Here is a 19666-nt window from a genome sequence, read left to right as displayed (position 1 = left end):
TACTAAAATGCACTAAATTGTGAGCAAAAATGAGTTTAAAGTGGCTACATGAACAAAATTGAGGTCATGAAATTGTGGCTGTAGACAATTTACCCCTTTAAAGCTCTCAATGTGCTTTTGCCGAATTAATAAACTTGTGCCTGCATTTTTTGCCCTCCTTTAAAGATTAAATGCGCAAACAACTGATTTGAGCTAAATTTCTAAATAATGATTTTAACAGTACTCTAAATATATAATGAAATTCATTTCATTGTTAGGCACACTGTTCCTGGTAATCTATCAGAGCACAGCATGAGTATGTTATCTTAAGAGGAAATGAGCCAAAACCCAAACGTAGGCACAATCTTATTAATTTGTGACAATTACAACAATTAACACCAAAACTGAGCACATGAAACTAGAAAGTTCTTATCTTGGCCTCTCCAGGACTTTGTACTTTACTTTTCAAAGTACTACACCCACGACATGGTGCAATATTTTATATACCATTTTTAAAAACTTAATTGTAACCTTTGCTTCTTACATATGTACATACATATATTTGTGTTAACATATGAATGAACCTACACAGAGAGTATAGGCAGCTGTTTGGATCTTATCATATGAAGTAGGCAAAAGAGTGGATCTACTTATCATATTGATTCTAGCAAAGCTTCTATGCCAACACTGAAGAAGGTGCATGTAGAAGCTTTATAGTTATGTTCCAGGTTTTCTTTGGTTGGTCTTTTGACTCCATGTTGCACAGTTCAGTGGAGATTTTGACATCAAAGCTGCTTCTCTGTAGGTCGCAGAGGAAGTCTTGTGACTCTGTGTGAACAGACATCAGTGGGATTTGTGCCAAAGGTCCAGCTGTAACCTCAGTTGAGTGAGGTGTGATGCAGCAGATCAGTGTTCCTGTTTCACCTCATTCAGTGCTGCTGATGAGTTGTTGTTCAAAGGGAAGTCCTGGGGTGGAATTCAAATTCACACCCCCGCAAGGACTTCAACTTAGGAACATTCAATTTTTTTGCATGTTCATAAAATGCCTTTGATCATGAAACTGTAGTGCTGTGCATTCACTGAACTCATTACAACGTTCCAAGCATGATTTTATAAAGCATTTGACACCAAACATGACCTAGTTGTTGAGTTCCCTGTATGTTTGTGAAAAACAGAGGGATTACAAATTCATGAAGCATGCAATTGTCACATAAATAACGCAGTATATGGAAATGGAGATTATGAATTTCCTCAGCAAATTTCTTAAGTCTTTGAAATGAAAATGCTTTTGATGATATAACACCAAAAGTTTGTATAACCTTCTCCCTCTGATCCCATTGATTGAAAACACATGATTCTAATTTCATCAAATTAACTGCTAATCCTAGAGGTTCGCATACTTTTGTCACTCACAGATATGTAATATTGGATCATTTTCCTCAGTAAGTAAAATGGCCAAGTATAATATTTCTGTCTCATTTGTTCTCTTTGGCTACTTTTAGGACTTCTGATGAAGTTTAGGTCATATTTACACAGATATATTGAACATCCTAAAGGGTTCACAAACTTTCAAGCACCACTGTAAGTCTACCCAGTCGATTCCCCAAACTATTGTTTACACACCCCCAGGGGCCATATTCTGAATTTCTTTATGAATTTGTGTATTTCATCTCAGACCTGGTTGTTTCTGTAAAAAAAAAAAAAGAAGCATTAATTGTTGGAGACTTTAATATTAATTTTGATAATCCACAAGACCCTCTGTGAACAGTATCATGTCATGGCATCTCAGGGATCTCGCTTCTGGCTTGCACAATAGGGATACATTTATAAATGTAAAACGTATATCCAAAATGTAGATATTTTTGTAAAGCTGCTCTGTTACAATGCCAGTTGTTAAAAGATCTATACAAATAAAATTTGAATTAAATTTTCGAATTTAATCGAATTAAACAACAAAACGTATAAGCTGGCCTATCCAAACATTTTATTATAAATTATGAAGAAAGTACATGATAGACTATAGATTATCTTCTAAATATCATCAACCATAAACTGTTCATCAACATCTATCATAAACTGTGACATCATATGTGTATCATAGTGAAGATAATAGCAAAGAATAGTAAGTTTTGGACTTGCTACTAAGAGACTAAACTGAAATTACTAATTATCTAGTGTTAGAAATGCCAAGAGAGCCATATTCTACCACAGCAATCGCCATACAGTATGTGTAAATTGGAAATGCTCTTGTGTATTCATACAATCCCACTCACTCTCTCCATTTCCCACACTACCCTGATTATGCTATCCTATTACTTAGTGTACTATTACAAAAATGCAGGAGGTCACAATCAATCCTGCGTGCTGAACATCAGACTGTGTCTGAAGAGGAGATAATCTGGTCCACTGCAAAGCATCATGGATACACATTTGCACACTCATTCACACCTACGGGCACTTTAGTGTAGCCAGTGCACCTATGGTTTTTGAGTTTTGTGAGGAAACTGGTAGAACCAGGAAGAAAACCATGTGAACACTGGGAGAACATGTGAAACTCCATATAGTTGGTAACTAGGGATGCACCGATATCACTTTTTTTCAGACCAAGTACAAGTACTAACATTTGGGTACTTGCCGATACCAAGTACCGATATGAGTACTTCACACTTTTCGTCTGAAGCATGTCATGAAACGCACCTGCTATGGCGTGGCCAGTGTGCGAACCCATAAACTGTGTTGCTTGTAAAACGATTCTCTGGGGAGTAAAATCCTCATCAATCCACTGTGCTGTTAAACCTATAAGAGACATTGGGCTGACAATGCTAGTCCAAATATCAGTGGTGAAGCTGAAGGCCAAAATGTCCTGCAATAGGTTCCTGATGTGTTTTTTCACCAAGTCATGTAGCTTTGGTAATGCGGTATCTGTAATGTGGTGACAACTGGGAATCTCATACTTCGGCTCAAGTACACCAAGAAGACGACAAAATCCTGTCTTATCTACAACTGACAACGGCTGGTCATCAAGAGCAATGAACTGGGTAAGAGCTTCTGTTATTTTTACTGCCCGTGGGTTGTCTCTGGACATTTTCTCTCACTTCTCCAGTGTTTGCTGCAAAGTTGATTGTTGCTGTTTCCTGCTGCTGCATTAGCAAACGCTTTGCACTCGGTGTTATGTTTGTTCTTTAGATCAAATTGCTTGTATTAAATGAGCTATTGTTTTAACCCTCCTCTTGACAGTTTAGCAGAGCATAGATTGCAGTCTGCTCTACTTTTGTCATCATCACTTATCTTAAAATATCCTCTCCTCTTCCGACTACCTGCTCAACTGATGAGAGGTTAGGCTATGTCATGTTGTCATAAGGTGGTATCGGTGCGGTTGTATCGGGGTAGTTTTACGAGTACCAGTACGAGTACATGAGCACAGTATCGGGCCGACACCTGAGTACTGGTATCGGTACATCCCTACTGGTAACCCAGGCTCAAGACTGAAGGCTACTTGCTGTGCTACCATGCTGCATTATGAGATAACATAATTGACCCAAATACCAATTTATGTAATCAGAATCAAAATATCTAAGAGAGAGTAAGCGAGTAAACTAATAAACTATGTTTTTAAGTACAGGGTTACTTTGGAGATAATTGAACAAAGTATGAGAAGGTCAAGGTGTTAATGATATACATATTAATATCACCAGATAGAGTCAAGGGCCTAAACAACATTTAAATATATCTACAAATGTAACATTTATGATGAAAAATTTCCAATTGAGCAGAATGCATCAGTAGTTCTTGAAAGGTCAATGTGTCTAAACTGAAAAGTGGAAAATCTAGAAGTCATCACAAAAACCAATAGAGCCTACTGAATAGATGATGGTAATGTAACTGTTGTCAAGCCAAACAAAATAAAGTTTTAAATTCAAAGAATGCATTATCCAGTGCATAGCTCTAGAAATTAAATAGTTCCAAAAACATACCTCCAGAAATGCCAAATGCAAATGGTTTGCAAAAGGTAGATGCCGTTCCTGCCATACATTCCTGAGTACAAATACTGAGTACAAATATAGTGCCTAGAGTGAAAAAAAACAAGAAAAAAAGGACAAAATGTCCAGACATAATGTATTAAGTTTTCCTGTGAAAGTAACAAGCATAACAGTTAACATTTATTTTAAGTAAAAAAGGTAACTGAAATTTGCTTATGGGTGCATAACAAAAAAAAAACCTCAGCACAGTTTATTTCATGCATGTGGGATGAAGTCTGTGACACACCTCATATTTAAGGAAATCTCTGATGAGCTGGGAGAATTTGTTTGTTCTTCCACACCTTATGCTTGATAACAAGCAAACTAGCTAGACACGTGCTGAAGAAGCCACCATTAGTGTTCTAACAATTATGATAATCTAGTTACAAACCAATATATACATGCATCACTTTATATAATATTACATTAACACAAAAAAAATCTGACAAATTCTGCTAGCTTCTACTCTAGGATTAACTATTGTACTCATGAACTGAACACAGATTGGCTATTTGAGAAGTTGTTCATATGACCGTAGCAACCTCAAAGTACAGGAGGTGAGAATAAGGAGGAGATGGGATTCGTGGGAATAGTGGTGGGGAAAATGTAACATCGTAGTAGAGTTACATATAACTGTCACTGTCTTTATTGATGTGGGGATGTTTCTGAGGGATCGCCATGCATGAATTGTTCATGGGGAGTTAATCAATCTGTCAGTCAGTCATTCCATCAGTAATTTGGTCAGTCATTCATTCAGTCAGTCCAGTCATTCGGTCAGTCATTCAGTCAGTCATTCGGTCAATCCGTCCATCAGTCATTTAGTCAGTCAGTTGATCAGTCATATAGTCATTCAGTCAGTCAATCAGTCAGTCATTTGGTCAGTCATTTAGTCCATCAGTCATTCGGTCAGTCAGTTGGTCAGTAATTTAGTCAGTGAGTCATTCAGTCAGTCATTCAGTTGGTCAATTAGTCAATCCCTCAGTCCTTCAGTCAGTGGATGTGAATCTTTTAGGCCTGCCCAAGCCCAAAAAGTGGGATGCCATGTATTCAAATATTTCTTATATATTGAACTGACAGAAAATACAAATGGGGGAAAATAAACTTAATGCGGATCTTGTATTTGTGCTGTGGATTCAGCATTGTATTTTGCCCAGTAATGAATGCTAAGCTTTTCCAATGCTCAGTATTAGCCAGATTGTTGGGGGATTTTAGGAACTGGGCTTCTATCAGTTCGGCTGCCCAGTTCAGCTCTGGTCCACAATAGGCATAATTTGACTGCTGCTTAAATCAATTCCAAAATTTCTCTGTGTTTGCCTGTTAGTTGGACCGGGTAGTACTCTGCTCAGCTGTGGCTGCTCTGTGTCTTGTTTGTCAAGTCTTGACACATGCTTTCCAGATCCCATCAAAATCCTGATGAATAGAAAATAACATGACTCTTTTTTATGTTTCAATATTTCAGTTTTCTCAAATATTTTGCATGGTTGCCAAACTTTTGGCTTGAAGCTCCTGATTTTGTGTCTTGTGCCATGCTCTCACACCACCCATCTGAGCATAGCCATCTGTGGCACATAAGAGAGACTGTTGATTAGTTATCTATTATTGACTGTAAATTAATTTTCCCTTAACAGTGTAATATATGTTGCAAATAGTGGTGGTCAAAAGTACAATTGTCATTTAAAATCTTATGCTAAACTAAATGACTGTACAGTATGCATAGGTGTCATGCCTATTTAAATGGGTCCCCTTAATGTTGTTTAAACTCTATTTGATTGCTCCTCCTTGATTATATTGAGATTATCATACTGTATATCACATTACCCTTGAAGTCTGTGGTTTCATGGCCATCTTTCAGCTTGCTAATAATTCCAGTAAGCCCACGAACAAGCTTTATTGTAAGTAAAATTTAAGCAGATAATTACTAGATTAATCTTATTAATCTGATAAAAGTTTGATTAATTTATTGAGGTAATCTTTCAATGAACATAATTATTTTTGCATGATATTATTGCTATGAGTTAGCTTGAAAATGAGCTTGTTAGCCTATAAACAAAATAACCTTGGTCACAGGCTATATGTTAATCTGCTTATAATGCTGAAATATATACTTCCTATGTTAATCCTATGCTAAACTACTGACTACCTTATCAAGATATAAAATGTATTCATGGACAGAAAAGCTTGGACTAGATATAGGGCACAAATACTAACTGCTCAGCTGTTTTAAACATCCCATTACATAGTATATATTGGAAACCCACATGGACACAGGGAGGACATACACAGAAACTCCACACAGACAGTGAGTAGCTCCACCGCACCACCTGTATAAATTGTTGAAGGTCAGAAATGGTTAGGGTGTTAATTTGATGAACTTTCCAATCAAGCAGCATCTTTGGGAGCGGTGTAGATGCACCACAAACTGTAACTAAATGCAACCTGTTGAGCCACAGTTTCAGCCACAGAAGAAGTCTTGAATTTAAGTGCACACTTTTTTCACAGCAACATCACCATTTTTTTGTTCCTGTATACCATGTTGAAATTTAATCTCACTACTTTTATTGTTAAATATAATATACTATACTATACTATAATATATAATATAATATAATATAATATAATATAATATAATATAATATGAGAGAGTCTGAAACTCTGGATTGCAGCAAACCTTTCTTCAGGGTGAAAAGCAAAAGGAAAAAGATGGATGGATCTATTAAAAAAGATACGGAAAAAATAATAAACAGTTTAGACAATAGGAGGCATGAGCGAATGTTGGATGAGATAGAGGTCATGATGACTTTACTAACATGCATAATTTACCCAGAATGTGATCTTTTGATTTATTAGGAAGTACAAATAAGCAGTGAGTGATATTTACTCAGTACTCAGTCAGAGACCAGGTGTCCTCTGCTTGTATTCATTCAGCACACAGACCATTGTAAACACACTCACACAAACCATTGAAAACACCCACGCAGCAGAGACATGAATCTCTGACCATTCTGTACCTGATTTGCATTTTAAACAACCCTTCAATAGAAGATATAAGCCAAATGCCTGGAGCAAATCCTCTCCCAGCTCTTGCACCAGCCTATCACTCCTGTTGTCTGCTCACAGACATTTGAGCTTTCCTGTTTTTTCCTCTTTTCTTCTTCATCGTTTGCCTCATTTTGACATGCTATGTTCAGCCTAACACTTCAAGGCAGAATATGTCAGATTTATAGCTTCCTCTTGGCCTCATCAGTCTTGCCTTGGGCCCAGAGATATGTCTGTATATGGCATTACAGCATCACGCAGAGAGCCTGGCTTTCCATCCTTTTAATGCCATGTGTAAAACCGGTTACTACATACACACACACTCTTTATCTTGTCACCAGATGCAAACCTTCATGTTATCTATAACTATATACTATTACTGCAGCCAGGGACCCTTTAACTAGAAAATAAATTTCACAGACCCTGTATTATGAATATCATCCAACTATTCCAATAATGGGCTCATTATTTAACTAGGTACAGTAATATTCTGTCTATTTACTGGAGCCATAGAACTTTTCAATGACGTCATTTCCACCAACAGTACCCAGCAGATCCAACTTGAAATTATTTATAGGCCTATGTGTTTTAGTGTTATTCAAGCAACCAGTCAAAGAGGCTAAAACTACAAGGACTTTGTAATACATATAACAAATGTAAAATATAACATATTTAACAAATATAACATTGATAATGGTTGCTTGTGATTCACTGTTCCTTTTTTCTCTTTTATTTGTGATGCAAAAGTAAAGACAACCACACTGACTGTACACTTGGAGTGTCTTTGGAGAGATGTTTCGAATGTTGTCCTTCCTGTTAATATGATCACGCATAGCTTCAATTATATTGGGTTATTTTGGTTTTATCTGGATCTCTATACAGCACGGTGCTGCAGCAGGTAATGATGCTGTCTCACAGCTCCAGAGTAACCAGTTCGATCCAGAGCTCGGATTACTGTTTGTGTGGAGTTTCATATGTTGAAAGTTGGTTGGCTATGCTAAATTGCCCTTAGGTGTGAATGAAGTGTGTGCATGGTGCCCTGCTACAGACTTGCATCCCATCCACACTCTCAGAAAGGATGTGTTATTATCCTACACACTTTTTTTTGTTATTACTATTCCAACACGTTTCACGCTTACCACATACTTGAAGATTTAAAGTCGGATTTGCACCCTCCCCAATGATCAGGGGGGTTGGCAGGAGGGGGGTGTTTGGGCGTGGCCCGATTAGAGGCTTGTAGCTATGACTGTTTGTTGACTGTATTTTACTGCTCTGAATCAATTCAGTGATTCCCTGATCCCAAATCCCAAACATGTTTTGATATTTAAGACACCTGATCAGGCTGCCGGAGGCGGAATACCTGCAATAGCCAATGAGACCAAGCAAGTGTTACCAACCAGGTGTTGCTTGCTGACATGTATATCAGAGAAGGAACTCTTAACTACAGTTCCCAACAGCCACTTCACCTCATTGCATCACAGTCACATGACCACCTGCACCTGAATTACGTCATGTTAACGAGCACCTATGTGTATATAGCCATAGTTTGCACTGCACTCTTTGTCTTATTTTTGTCTTGTTTCCCTGCCTAGATTCCATAATTTATGTCTTTAATAATTTGTGTTAGCAGTTTTGTTTTAAATTATATCAGCACTCGCATCCTACTCACATTCTGTTTCGTGACATTTGCTTTTATAGTGGAAACATGGCAGCCACAAACATGCCACAAAAGTGGAGTTTGAACTTTCTGCTGTGTGAATGAGGCAGCTGATATGCTGCTAATAAACAAAATGGAGTGTGTGTGATATTGTCTTCTGAAGTCAGGTTTGATAAACATGAATTTCTGTGAGATCTCGTGTCTGTGAACTTGTTACTATGGACTGGTGTGTGGTCTCGCGGTCTGACCGAATCGTCTAGTGTGTGTGTTTGGAGGATTATAATGTTAAAAATCGGTTAAAACTGTCCTTATGTCTGTGCTCTCCCACATTTTTAAAATTGGTTAAGATAAAAAAATCGTCTAGCGTGTCCCTGGCATTAAATTATCCAATAAATTTGTTTAAAAAAGAAAAATTCACACGAATGAAATTATTGTCCAATCACGTTGTGGACTGCACTGCTGATGTCATCATCCAAATCTGAACTTGCCTGAAAGTGAATGTTCGTTGCCTTGACCTTTTGATTGTGACTGCAGAGTTGGAGTCCTGAGGCGAGGAAACCAAATGACCACCGGTAAGTTACCGTTCATCACTATTTAGCATTAATGCTGCTGAAGGTGCCTGGCCGAGTTTGTGATATTTAGGCAGGGAGCTCTTGAAAATGTATTCACTGGAAAACAGTAACTCACCAAGTGATAATTAACTTTACCTATCGCGATGGCTTCAAAAGTGAATATGATGTAATGTTAATCAGTGTTGGCTTTACACTACTAGTGTCATGTGTTTATGTTGGCTATGAAATATGGACTGAGGTTGTTCTATAATTCTCTGGGTCTGCATCTTATCTGAGGCTTCGAGTTAGGGTTAGCTAGCTGGATGCTGTCACCAATTACAGTTAGGGATGAGTGATGTTAACCTGAGTTGATAAGATTACTTTAGCATACAGCTCGCAGTAATGTTGGACATTCCCATTGCCTTTTTGAAAGTTAACGATAATGTAGCATTAAAGCTGTTCACTATGATGTAATACAGAGAGTGGGTTAATGTTAATTATATTTAACAAGTGTTTTGGACAAGGCAAGCTGTAGTAATTAGCTTCATGTTTCTTCATGTATTTGGTGAATGTTAATGCTGGTTAACAGGTGCAGACAGTCAGTGGCTAACGGAAATTAGCTAGCTCAGTAATGTCGAGGCCAAAAGTTCTTCACAAGGTTAACGTGACAAAAAGAGAGGATGGGGTTTAGATTGTAATGCTTTCCACTATCTCTATAATGTTCGTTGACTTAATTGTGGACAGTGGAGGTCACATTTCCAAAATTACACAATTTGGGATTCTGTAACACAATTTCTCAGTCAAAGCCCAAAGGCATTTGTCCATATTTTGTAGCGAACAACTAACCAACACTCTTTTTGCTCTTTTACAGCTTTTCAAATGGAAGGGAGTGGGAACTCTTGTCTTCCCAGATGGCAGGGAGATTTGTAAGAAGATGCATCAAATCCAATTCTTACATCTTGTAGGGCTAAAATATTTAAGGGTTTATTACATGGCCCACTGCTCTCCAATGACCAAAGACGGAAATAGGTGCAGCCGAATGTTGAATGCGTGATTTAAATATCTGACTCCATTTAATTAATTATCTGACTTCAAAAGATAATCTTCTACTTAGTGCTGGAAGTATAATATCTCAGTGTTCTGATTTATATTTAGTCTAAAACAGTTTCATGCTAAGACGTCATTATAAAGAGACGTTCCTACATTAGAGACTTTTATATAGCCTAAAATAAACAATTATTTTTGTTAGCTCAGAGGTTTAAATCGATGGGCGAGCCTAGACCTTTCCTATTTTCTTGTCAGAGGTCGATTTTAACGTGTCTAACGTAAGTCAACTTTAGCTTAGGAAACTATTTCTAATAACCCTATAAATACAGTCATGCACTTTTTCTTATGGAAGAACCACTGAATATTTAAAGATAGCAATAACAAATTAACTTATTACACAAAATCATAAAAGAAGACATACATAGAATAGACACAAATGTAACTCACAGAAATGTTGATCTGCGTGGAGACATAGGATGCATGATGATAATAGCATTAATGGCACAAAAGGCAGTCTCTGATGTTATAAGCCCCTTCCTTGATGTTACAAGCCCACCTTGGGTTCTCCCAAGTATATCCTCTTATACCACTGAGCCTCTTTGAAATGTATAGTGACCAAGAAACCAAATGGGAATGATTGTTTTATGGCAAGCTGGAACCCCCAGCTGATTAGTGCTCCCTAATTATTAAATTAATTATTAGCTTATGTTAATTAAGTCCCTGAGAGTGGGTCGGTGGGTTCAAACGGAAAGATGTCTCCCATGCAAACCAGTGTTTGTGTGGAGAGAAAGAGCACATATTGCAACACATATTGTAAAGGTTTATGATATTGTAACCTTTGATATCACCACATCATTCACCATGAAATGCAGAAAAAATTATACCAAACACAGTTCACATGACCAGTTTTGGTTTACCTGGTTTGCCTTTATCTCTGAAACACATTCCTGATCATTTTAACCTTAATCAAATTACTGCCACAATTTATAAATCTTCTACAATCTGTCAAATGTTTTAATGATTTTAATAAATGTCACCTGAATTTCATGCAATTGTTTGTTTATTTTGTGAGTATTTTAGAATTTTAGCATTCAAACAAATTGCATTTTAGGATAATTGTAGGGAATAAAAGTATAAACAGCACATCTCTGTGCTATTTTGTGTTATTTTTTAACACATCTTTGTGTGTAAATGTACTAACACACAGCATGTGTTAAATGTACTAAAACACTGATTGTGTTAAAAGCAACACAAAATGTGTTGTCCTTAACTAGACACGCAGGTGTGTTCGAAAAATAACACATGATGTGTTAAAAATAACACATCTGCTTCAAGAGTGCAGGGTGAATTCTTCCACTTCCACTTAGTGTTCCTGGGATTGTCTCCAGATTCACTGCGATAAAGCACTTACAGGGACAAATAAATAATTTCTGAACACCGTCAATGAGCCTGAAGTAAAATCATCCTGGGAAATATACATAGATGTTCCAGTGAACCTAAATGTGTATCATCATGATCCTGGCTCATATCTTTGTGTTTAATTAGACTCTCTAAAACTTCGAGCCAACTCTCATGACACAATTATGAAAATGCAATAGAAGAGGTAGTGGGCGTTGCAATAAATGCTGCAAAGACAGAAGTCCAATGGGGAAAAGTAGTTATGACTATTCAAAGCATTTGGCTTGCTGATCCATAACAGTAGCTGCCTCTTACATTTTACACATACTTCCTTTCAGATCAAATTTTCAGTACAGTACATTATGCTGTTAGAGGTTCCCAACCCTGTCTGACCTTATGAAGAACACCAATATCATGACTGTGACTCTTTGTCTCTTTGTCACTTCCTCAGAGAAATATCATTGGTCAAATATAACCAATGTTCACACAAAACGCCTCTCTGTCTTTGTCCTCCTCTAACATTTCTTGAAGCTTTTCAGGCCTACGATTCAACTGTTAAACCTCTCATGTCACTGGTATTTTGTTCCCCCCCCCCCCCCCTATTATCTCTAGAATACCTTCCTGCAGGCTAAGACAGAGGAGGACATCTTCACCCATTTGGGATTGGACTATATTGAGCCTTGGCAGAGGAATGCTTAGCCCTCGTCCTATTCATCAAACGCGTGCGCATTCCTGCAGCTAATCTCCCCTCACAGCGCACCGCTAGACTGCACAGATTCAATGCCATGAATGATTTATTTCATATAAAATCCAAAACTGTAATACTTTGCCATTAGGAAAGCTTTTTTTCCTCTTTAATACTTGTTCTTCAATTAAATTAAATGTATTGCAGTATGTTTCATGTTATATCAACGCATTACATATTTTTGCATGAGTGTGCTAGAAGAGCTCAAATGTACAAATATACAGTACGATATATGATGCATATCTCTGCTATACAGGAACGAGGATAAGAGAGAGTAAAGGAAAATGAATTGCTGTAATTACCAGCCTATACATCAAACCAGATGAGACCAGACTGTCTAGGACCTCATGTGGTGATAATAAGCACAGGTGGAGTGTAACAGCAGTGTAAGTGATATTGGATTCCACCTTTAGTGAGCATCAGTTACTGAATTCTAGGTTCCTCATTACTGTAAAAAATAAAAGTGCAGGAGAAACCGTATACCCTCTTTTTAATAATCACATACCTTTTACAATGTTCTTTACAAGCATGTAGAGATTTAGTCATACAATATTACTTAATTGCTTTTCTATTTTGCATTACTGATACTGATCAGTACTTTCATGTTGGTAATACGATAATATTGACTGCACCTATGCTATGTATCTTACTGGTGCACCTTTGTCTATTAGTATGAATGACTTGTGCTTATTTTATAGGAAGACGTTACATACACTCATGTGGAGCTGTTATTACACAATAAAATTGTTCTTTAGCATGTAGCCAGTGATGCAATTTTGGTGTTATGTTGCTCAGTTTGTATACAAATAAATTGCATTCTGAAATTTTAAAAATGCGTGGAATACACATATAAAAATAACCCCACAGGAATCATAAATGTTAGTAATTAGTAATCTAGTTTTTACATGGCTCTTTTGTCTTTGAATGTTTGCAGTTGAATAATGTGTTTAAATCTCTGTGAGTCATATGACGATTATTAAATCTTTCTGACTGGGTATCTTTACAATTGAAGCATGATGGCTTGCAGTAAATTTCAAGGATCATAGCAAACACAAATGAATCATGCCTTGCAGTGGCTTTTAGCAATCCCAGATTTGATCACTTTTTTCTCTATAAGGACTGCTAACATTTGACTAATTCCCATATAATAAAAACATACACATTTTAACTTTATATACTTATATTAATAGACACTGTGTGTTCCTCTTAGCACTCAATGTCCCTCTTAATTGAACCACATAGTGAGAGGCCACTGTGATTCAGCCAAAATGGTGCCCTCTTGATACACACAAGGGCCCATATATATCCTGTTATGTCTATGAACACAGATGTTCCTATTTAAAGAGTCTTAAATAGAGCAGTCCAGGCGTTTCCAGGACTCGACCCCAGGGTCTTCTCACTTTGTCCAGAAAGGTCTCTAGAAAGGACTCTATTTGGTGTTCAAACTAGGTTAGCTAATGTTTCTTTCCTTTTAAATTCCTTTAGATCAAACTCCAAAGTCTCATATCAGAATTCACTATTTGTCATTAAGAGTCAGTAGTGGAGCCAAAAAATGTGACTGAAAATGTGTTGACAAAGCTAAGTAGCACAAGAGAAAAGCAAAAACTCAGCTTTTCCAACAATCGGTCCTCAGGAGATGAGTTTGTGAGTTCAAATCCCAAAAATGTCATAAACATCTGTGGCTGGAAATCCAGGAGAGCAAAATTGGCTGTGGTGTCTGGGTGGGAAGGATGACATTACTCTTTCCCCTGTCAATCAGAGTGATGTTAACTAATCATTGGCAGCAGTGAGCTTGAGTGCGTTAGCATTTTTAGTCATGTTCCTGTAAGTGTCTTCAGCTGCCCTGTGATGCTGCATGAGCAGCAGTTAAAAAAGATGTGACTGACTTCATGTGTTTTGGAGGAAGCACATGCTAGTCTTTAATCCACCCAGTTATTAACTAACATTTTGGGAAAAAGCTCTGACCCAAAAATGAAGCTTTTTGTGGTTTTTCCCATTCTTCTGAAAAAAGAAAACAGTGTACGCTGCTGTTTTGGTCAATGTGATCTCTTATACATCTCTTATTGTTGCATATAAACAGTTTCCTCTTTCCAGCATTGCTGAGAAATCATTAATGGAAACCTCCACCATGAAACACGTGTTTATATTGAAATATTTGTGATCTGTTTAGTGTTTTTGATGCTAATTTGTTAGTTGTGCTTTATTTTCATTAATCCCATGACATATTAGCACTGAGCTGACACCAAAGGAAATATTGCTTATGCAGTTTCAATGATATTTAATAGAAGAAAAAATCATTTTTCTATCCAATAACAGTTGGATTTTGCTTCATTTTCTCACTCACCTTTCTCCAACGATGTTCAATATCATGTTAATGAGAAAACCAACACAGAAATATGGAGACAGCAAACGGACTCAGAGCTCCACATTGCAATACAGCTATGAGATGCAGTTTAGTTACAGCAATGACTCAGCTCGGCTATTTATTGATCTATGAGATGACAAGGGTGATGCTGTTGATGGTGGTTTCAGCAGGAAGGCTTTGGAACCTTATCTATTTGAGCAGAGTGGTTAATGTAGGTTAAACTTTTACCCAAAGTAAAAAATAGACCAATATGTTGATGAATGGCGTTTAAACAAAAAAAGTCAACTTCATTAGAAAAGAAATAATGGATTCATTGAAGATCATTTGTGAATTATAAAGATTCATATGCAAAAAAAGGAAAAGGATTTTTTCCTTTAAGCACCCAAACACATTTTGTTGGATCTTCAGTGCTTTAATAAAAAGCCCAATTAGCAGATTCACTGAAACATGCTGATTCCTATGCTTTGAGGCAATGATGGTTGAAGTATTGTGTCTAAAAATACACCAGTGATCCATAATCCATTAAAAAAAGAACAGACTGTGGATGTTTCCGGCACATATTCAATAACCCACTGAAAAAAATAACTTCCTGTAAGCACAAAAAACAGCACTAATAAGTCCATTCATCCATCCATACCTTCTATACCGCTTATCCTATTGGGTCACGGGGAACCTGGAGCCTATCCCAGGGAGCATCGGGCACAAGACAGGGTACACCCTGGATTGAGTGCCAATCCCACGAATAAGTCTAATAAGCACTAATAAGCTTATTTGTTTGTTATTTTTGACCAATAGTCCATGCTATCTTTAAGCATCCAGCTTGACTTCCACTCAGCCTGAATAACGTAAAGCAGTGCACTTTGGGACAGAGAACGATCTGTTGGTGTCATTAAAAGTGAGCTTTGTGCAGCACTTGTAATGGGTCTCTGCACTGGGAAAGGGAAGGTCATTTAGCTACATGCTCATTTGTCTGTCTGGAGGTTAACAGTGTGATGGAGAGGACTGATGCTATCAGGAGGTGTTCCTGAGCCTCAGTGTGTGCAATAAAAGGGAAAACTTTGACGGTCTATACCAGGGAACTCGGGGCACAAGGCAGGAGACAAGCTGGATGGGGTGCCAACTCATCAGCATAATACAATCCAAGCATTTAGCTAAGTAGTTTAACAAACTCATTATTCAGTTATCCACCTTGAAGCATATTATTCAGCAACTACTATGAATTATTCAGTAACTGCAGTGAAACTAAGAGCTATGCAGTTTAAACAGTGAAGAATGTGAGTCTAGGACATTAAAGAGCTAGGAATTCTTGGTTAAAGACCCAGCCGTGGCTTGCTTGGAATCCCCTGACTAGCACAGCACTCTAACCACCAAAAACTTATTAAAATATCACAGCAAGGGGAAAAACAAAAAACAAAAACAAAGTGTAGATGGATGTGGAGGCAGCCTGTATCATGATTGTAAGAGCAAACTTTTCTGTATTGTACTCTTGGACATGATTTATTAGTTGTGCTGTACTGTCTGCACTGTGTGTCCAACTAGTCAAAGGCAACGGAAGTGGATGACAGAATAAGGGCACTGTGTACTCTCTTTGCCACTTGCATCCTGTCACTGTCAGCCACTCTGAAAAAGACATATAAAACCGATTTAGTCAGTGCAGAGGAAAAGTGAGGAAGCTAAGGATGGAGAAGAAGAGTAGACAGATTAGAACAGATACAGCAAAGCACTCAGATGAGGAGTGACAGGGCGTCATTTGGCACTCGCACATGGAGAGAATGACAGGGAGAGGTCTCGCTACGGTTAAGTAGTCATTAATTTGTCAGACAGGTTTGCCGATGACTTGAGCGTTTAGTGGCTGTGTTGAATGAATGATGTTATTTCCAAATTACTTAATTAAAGGAGCTTGATTGGAGTGGCAGCCTTAGGTTGTTGATTCCAACAAATTCTCACTTTTGATTTGTATTGATGTATTCTGAGATTTAAGCAAAATGATATCGCTGAGATAATGAGAATCAATTAATTCAACTCACATTAGTTTGTAATGACCAGTTATTAAGGACACAAAGTGACAAGCATTTGCTAGGTTTTTCAGGTAAAATTATTATCTGCCAAACAAAATAGGCATTACGTGTTTTCTTGCTCTGAGCTCTCCTGTGAGGCTGTAGTGGATCATGTCCATATAGATCAAGGTTTCTCAGACTTCACAGTCAGGGATCCCTTTATCTAAAACAAACAAACAAAAACTCACTCACTGTCCACGTAAATAGGAACACCTGTACACCTTATTTATGCAATTATCAGCCAATCATTTGGCAGCATCACAGTGCATAAAATCATGCAAATACAGGTCAAGAGCTTCTATTAATGTTCAAACATCAGAATGAAGAAAAAGTGTGATCTCTGTGACTGATCATGGCATGGATGTTGTTAAGAGAAGGGCTGATTTATTTCAGAAACTGATGATGTCTTGGGATTTTCACACACAACAATCTCTAGAGTTGAGTAACATTGAGTGAGCAACAGTTCCATGGGTAGAAACACCTTGTTGATAAGAGAGGTCAGAAGAAAATGACCAGACTGGTTTGAGCTGCATGGAAGGATATACAGTACAGTTGCAATCAAAATTATTCAACCCCATTGCAAATCAGGTTTATTGTCAAAATTTACAGACTTTCAGCTGTTTGCAATGACCAAATCAAACAAAAGCAATTGAAATAGTTCAACACAATGAATGCTTCAAGTGGTTTCCCCAAATTCAACTGAAAAATGCAACTTATAATGACTTCTTCAGTCTCAAAATTATTCAACTCCTTCATGGCAAGCATCTTTAGTACTTAGTAGAGCACTCTTTTGCTGTTATGACCTGCTGCAAATGAGATGCATAGACAGACACCAGCTTCTGGCAGCATTTCTGAGGAATCTAAGCCCATTCCTCATGAGTAATGGCCTCCAGTTCAGTAATATTCTTCGGTTTGCATGCTGCAACCACAAAGCAGAGAAAAGGAGAGATGTCTTCAGTGGAGCGTGGAGACAAAACAGCATCCTCAGCAGAGCAGGATGGCAGAGCAACGTCCTCGGCCAAGCAGTTAGGCGGAGCGGCGTCCTCGACCAAGCAACATCCTCAGCAGAGTAGGGAAGCGGAGTGACGTCTGGAGAAAAGCCTGGCATGGTGACATCCAAGGCGGAGCAGGGAGACTGAGTGGCATCCTCAGCTGAACAGTGATGCTGAGCGGCTTCCTCAGTCAAGCAGGGAGACTGAGCGATGTTCTTCATTGACTCGACAGGCTGAGTGAGATCTGCAGTAGGGGTGGGAGGGTTGGGAAAGATCTTCTGCCTGACTTCTAGCCACTGTGGCCCTGATCCAATCCTCCTTCCGATCTGGTTTTGACCTCACAGACTCCAAGATTCTCTCTTGGGTAAAAAAAAAAAAAAAAAAATCTGGTACATCCATTGTATGGTCTGGCTTTCTGTCACAATATGGAGAGGCAGAGACGGATGCAGTGCAGATTTAAAATTTAATAAAGAACAAAACAAAAGACAAAGCAATACATACAAGGCAGGGGCACATAAAGTAACAACAGCGGATAGTCAAAAACCAGACAAAGAATGTGGTGTAAACTGTGACTATATATACATGCAGGTGCTCATTAACAGGAATGGGAATCAGGTTCAGGTGGTCATGTGACAGTGATGCAGTGGCTGCTGGGAACTGAAGTCCAGAATTCCTTCTGGTAATTCATGACAATTATTTAAATTTATAAAATAATATCTTGGCTATTTACGGAGTGTTTTTTGTTTTGTTTTTTACTTTCCACCCATAGAACATATTGTTACTAAATCATTAAATTCCAGTTGAGATTATTTATAGGCATAATAACTTTGATAATAGTGGGTTGTTGTTTACACCACTGTAACCCATAATTAACCAATTGTGAACCTCCTGGGAATGTTTAACAGACCTCACTTTGAGAATATCATGGCTATGGCATGCCTCTAATTATGGCATGGCATCCTCTGATTTTGGGTATATGTGTGTAAGTATTCAAGTTATTTGCCCTATAGGTGGCGTGGCAACCTCTGTTTTTGAGTATACTGTATGTGTGTGAATGTTCAGAATGTTTTTTGGCCCTATAGACACAATAGCAGTGCCTGTTTTTGGTTACGTGGGTGAATCTTTGAATTCATGACCCTATACTTGGTATGGCAGATTCTGATTCTGGTTGTGTGTGTGAATGATCCAGTTCATGTCCCTATAGTTGACATGGCAGCCTCTGGTTTTGGGTATATGTGTGTGTGTATGAATGTTCTCTACAGTGTATTTGTCAGAGAAGAAGCAGGACATTTCCCTGTCTTATTTGCTTGGCAAAGTGGAGGTATGCAAAATCACAACGTCCTCGCTTTCTCTTTGGATTACTCAGACGTGTGTTTCAATGTGAATAAGACAAAGAGGCTAATGCACTGATTTTATAGTTCACTAGATTTAATACCACCCGGAAAGTACACTTGTTTATAGACATCACCTCATTTTACAGTGTGTATTCTTATAGACTGTTAGACTAGTAAAATACAGAGATATACTACTAGTGAATAACACCATTTTTATTTAAACTTTTAGTCTTTTAGGTTTCCTTCAGTTTGCAATATTCTGATTTGACATTCTCACCATTCTTACATCTTGCGTTATTAAGGTTTTTGTACTCATAAATAAATGAAGGATATATTCCAGTTTAGTTGCATCCCAGGCCTTAACCTAGAATATTTGCACTGTTGGATGTCAGCCAAATTTGATAAACTGAATCAATTTGCTGTAATTCTATGTATATGGTAATGTACATAATAAGACAGAATGCCTGTAAAGCTCAGGTTAAATGC

General features: G+C 37.8%; 1 protein-coding gene across 2 annotated transcripts in view; it reads left to right on the top strand.

Moving 5' to 3' along the window:
* The window catches only part of dntt (deoxynucleotidyltransferase, terminal), a 152407-nt gene that overhangs the window by 122105 nt on the left and 10636 nt on the right, over positions 1-19666 (top strand). Inside the window, exon 11 of one of the 2 annotated variants that reach the window (XR_008385610.1) lies at positions 12300-12818. Coding sequence is in view for 1 of the 2 variants with exons in the window: in XM_053621678.1 (XP_053477653.1) it covers positions 12300-12386 (87 nt within the window). In the remaining variant the exon portion in view is untranslated. Of the gene's footprint in view, positions 1-12299; positions 13181-19666 lie in introns of those variants that run through there. The other variant, XM_053621678.1, reaches the window with a different exon arrangement.

Source organism: Ictalurus furcatus, chromosome 3 (assembly GCF_023375685.1).
Source record: "Ictalurus furcatus strain D&B chromosome 3, Billie_1.0, whole genome shotgun sequence".
NCBI classification, from domain to species: domain Eukaryota; kingdom Metazoa; phylum Chordata; class Actinopteri; order Siluriformes; family Ictaluridae; genus Ictalurus; species Ictalurus furcatus.
The sequence above is the reverse complement of the archived record's forward strand: the minus strand, read 5'-3'. Positions and strand labels throughout refer to the sequence as shown.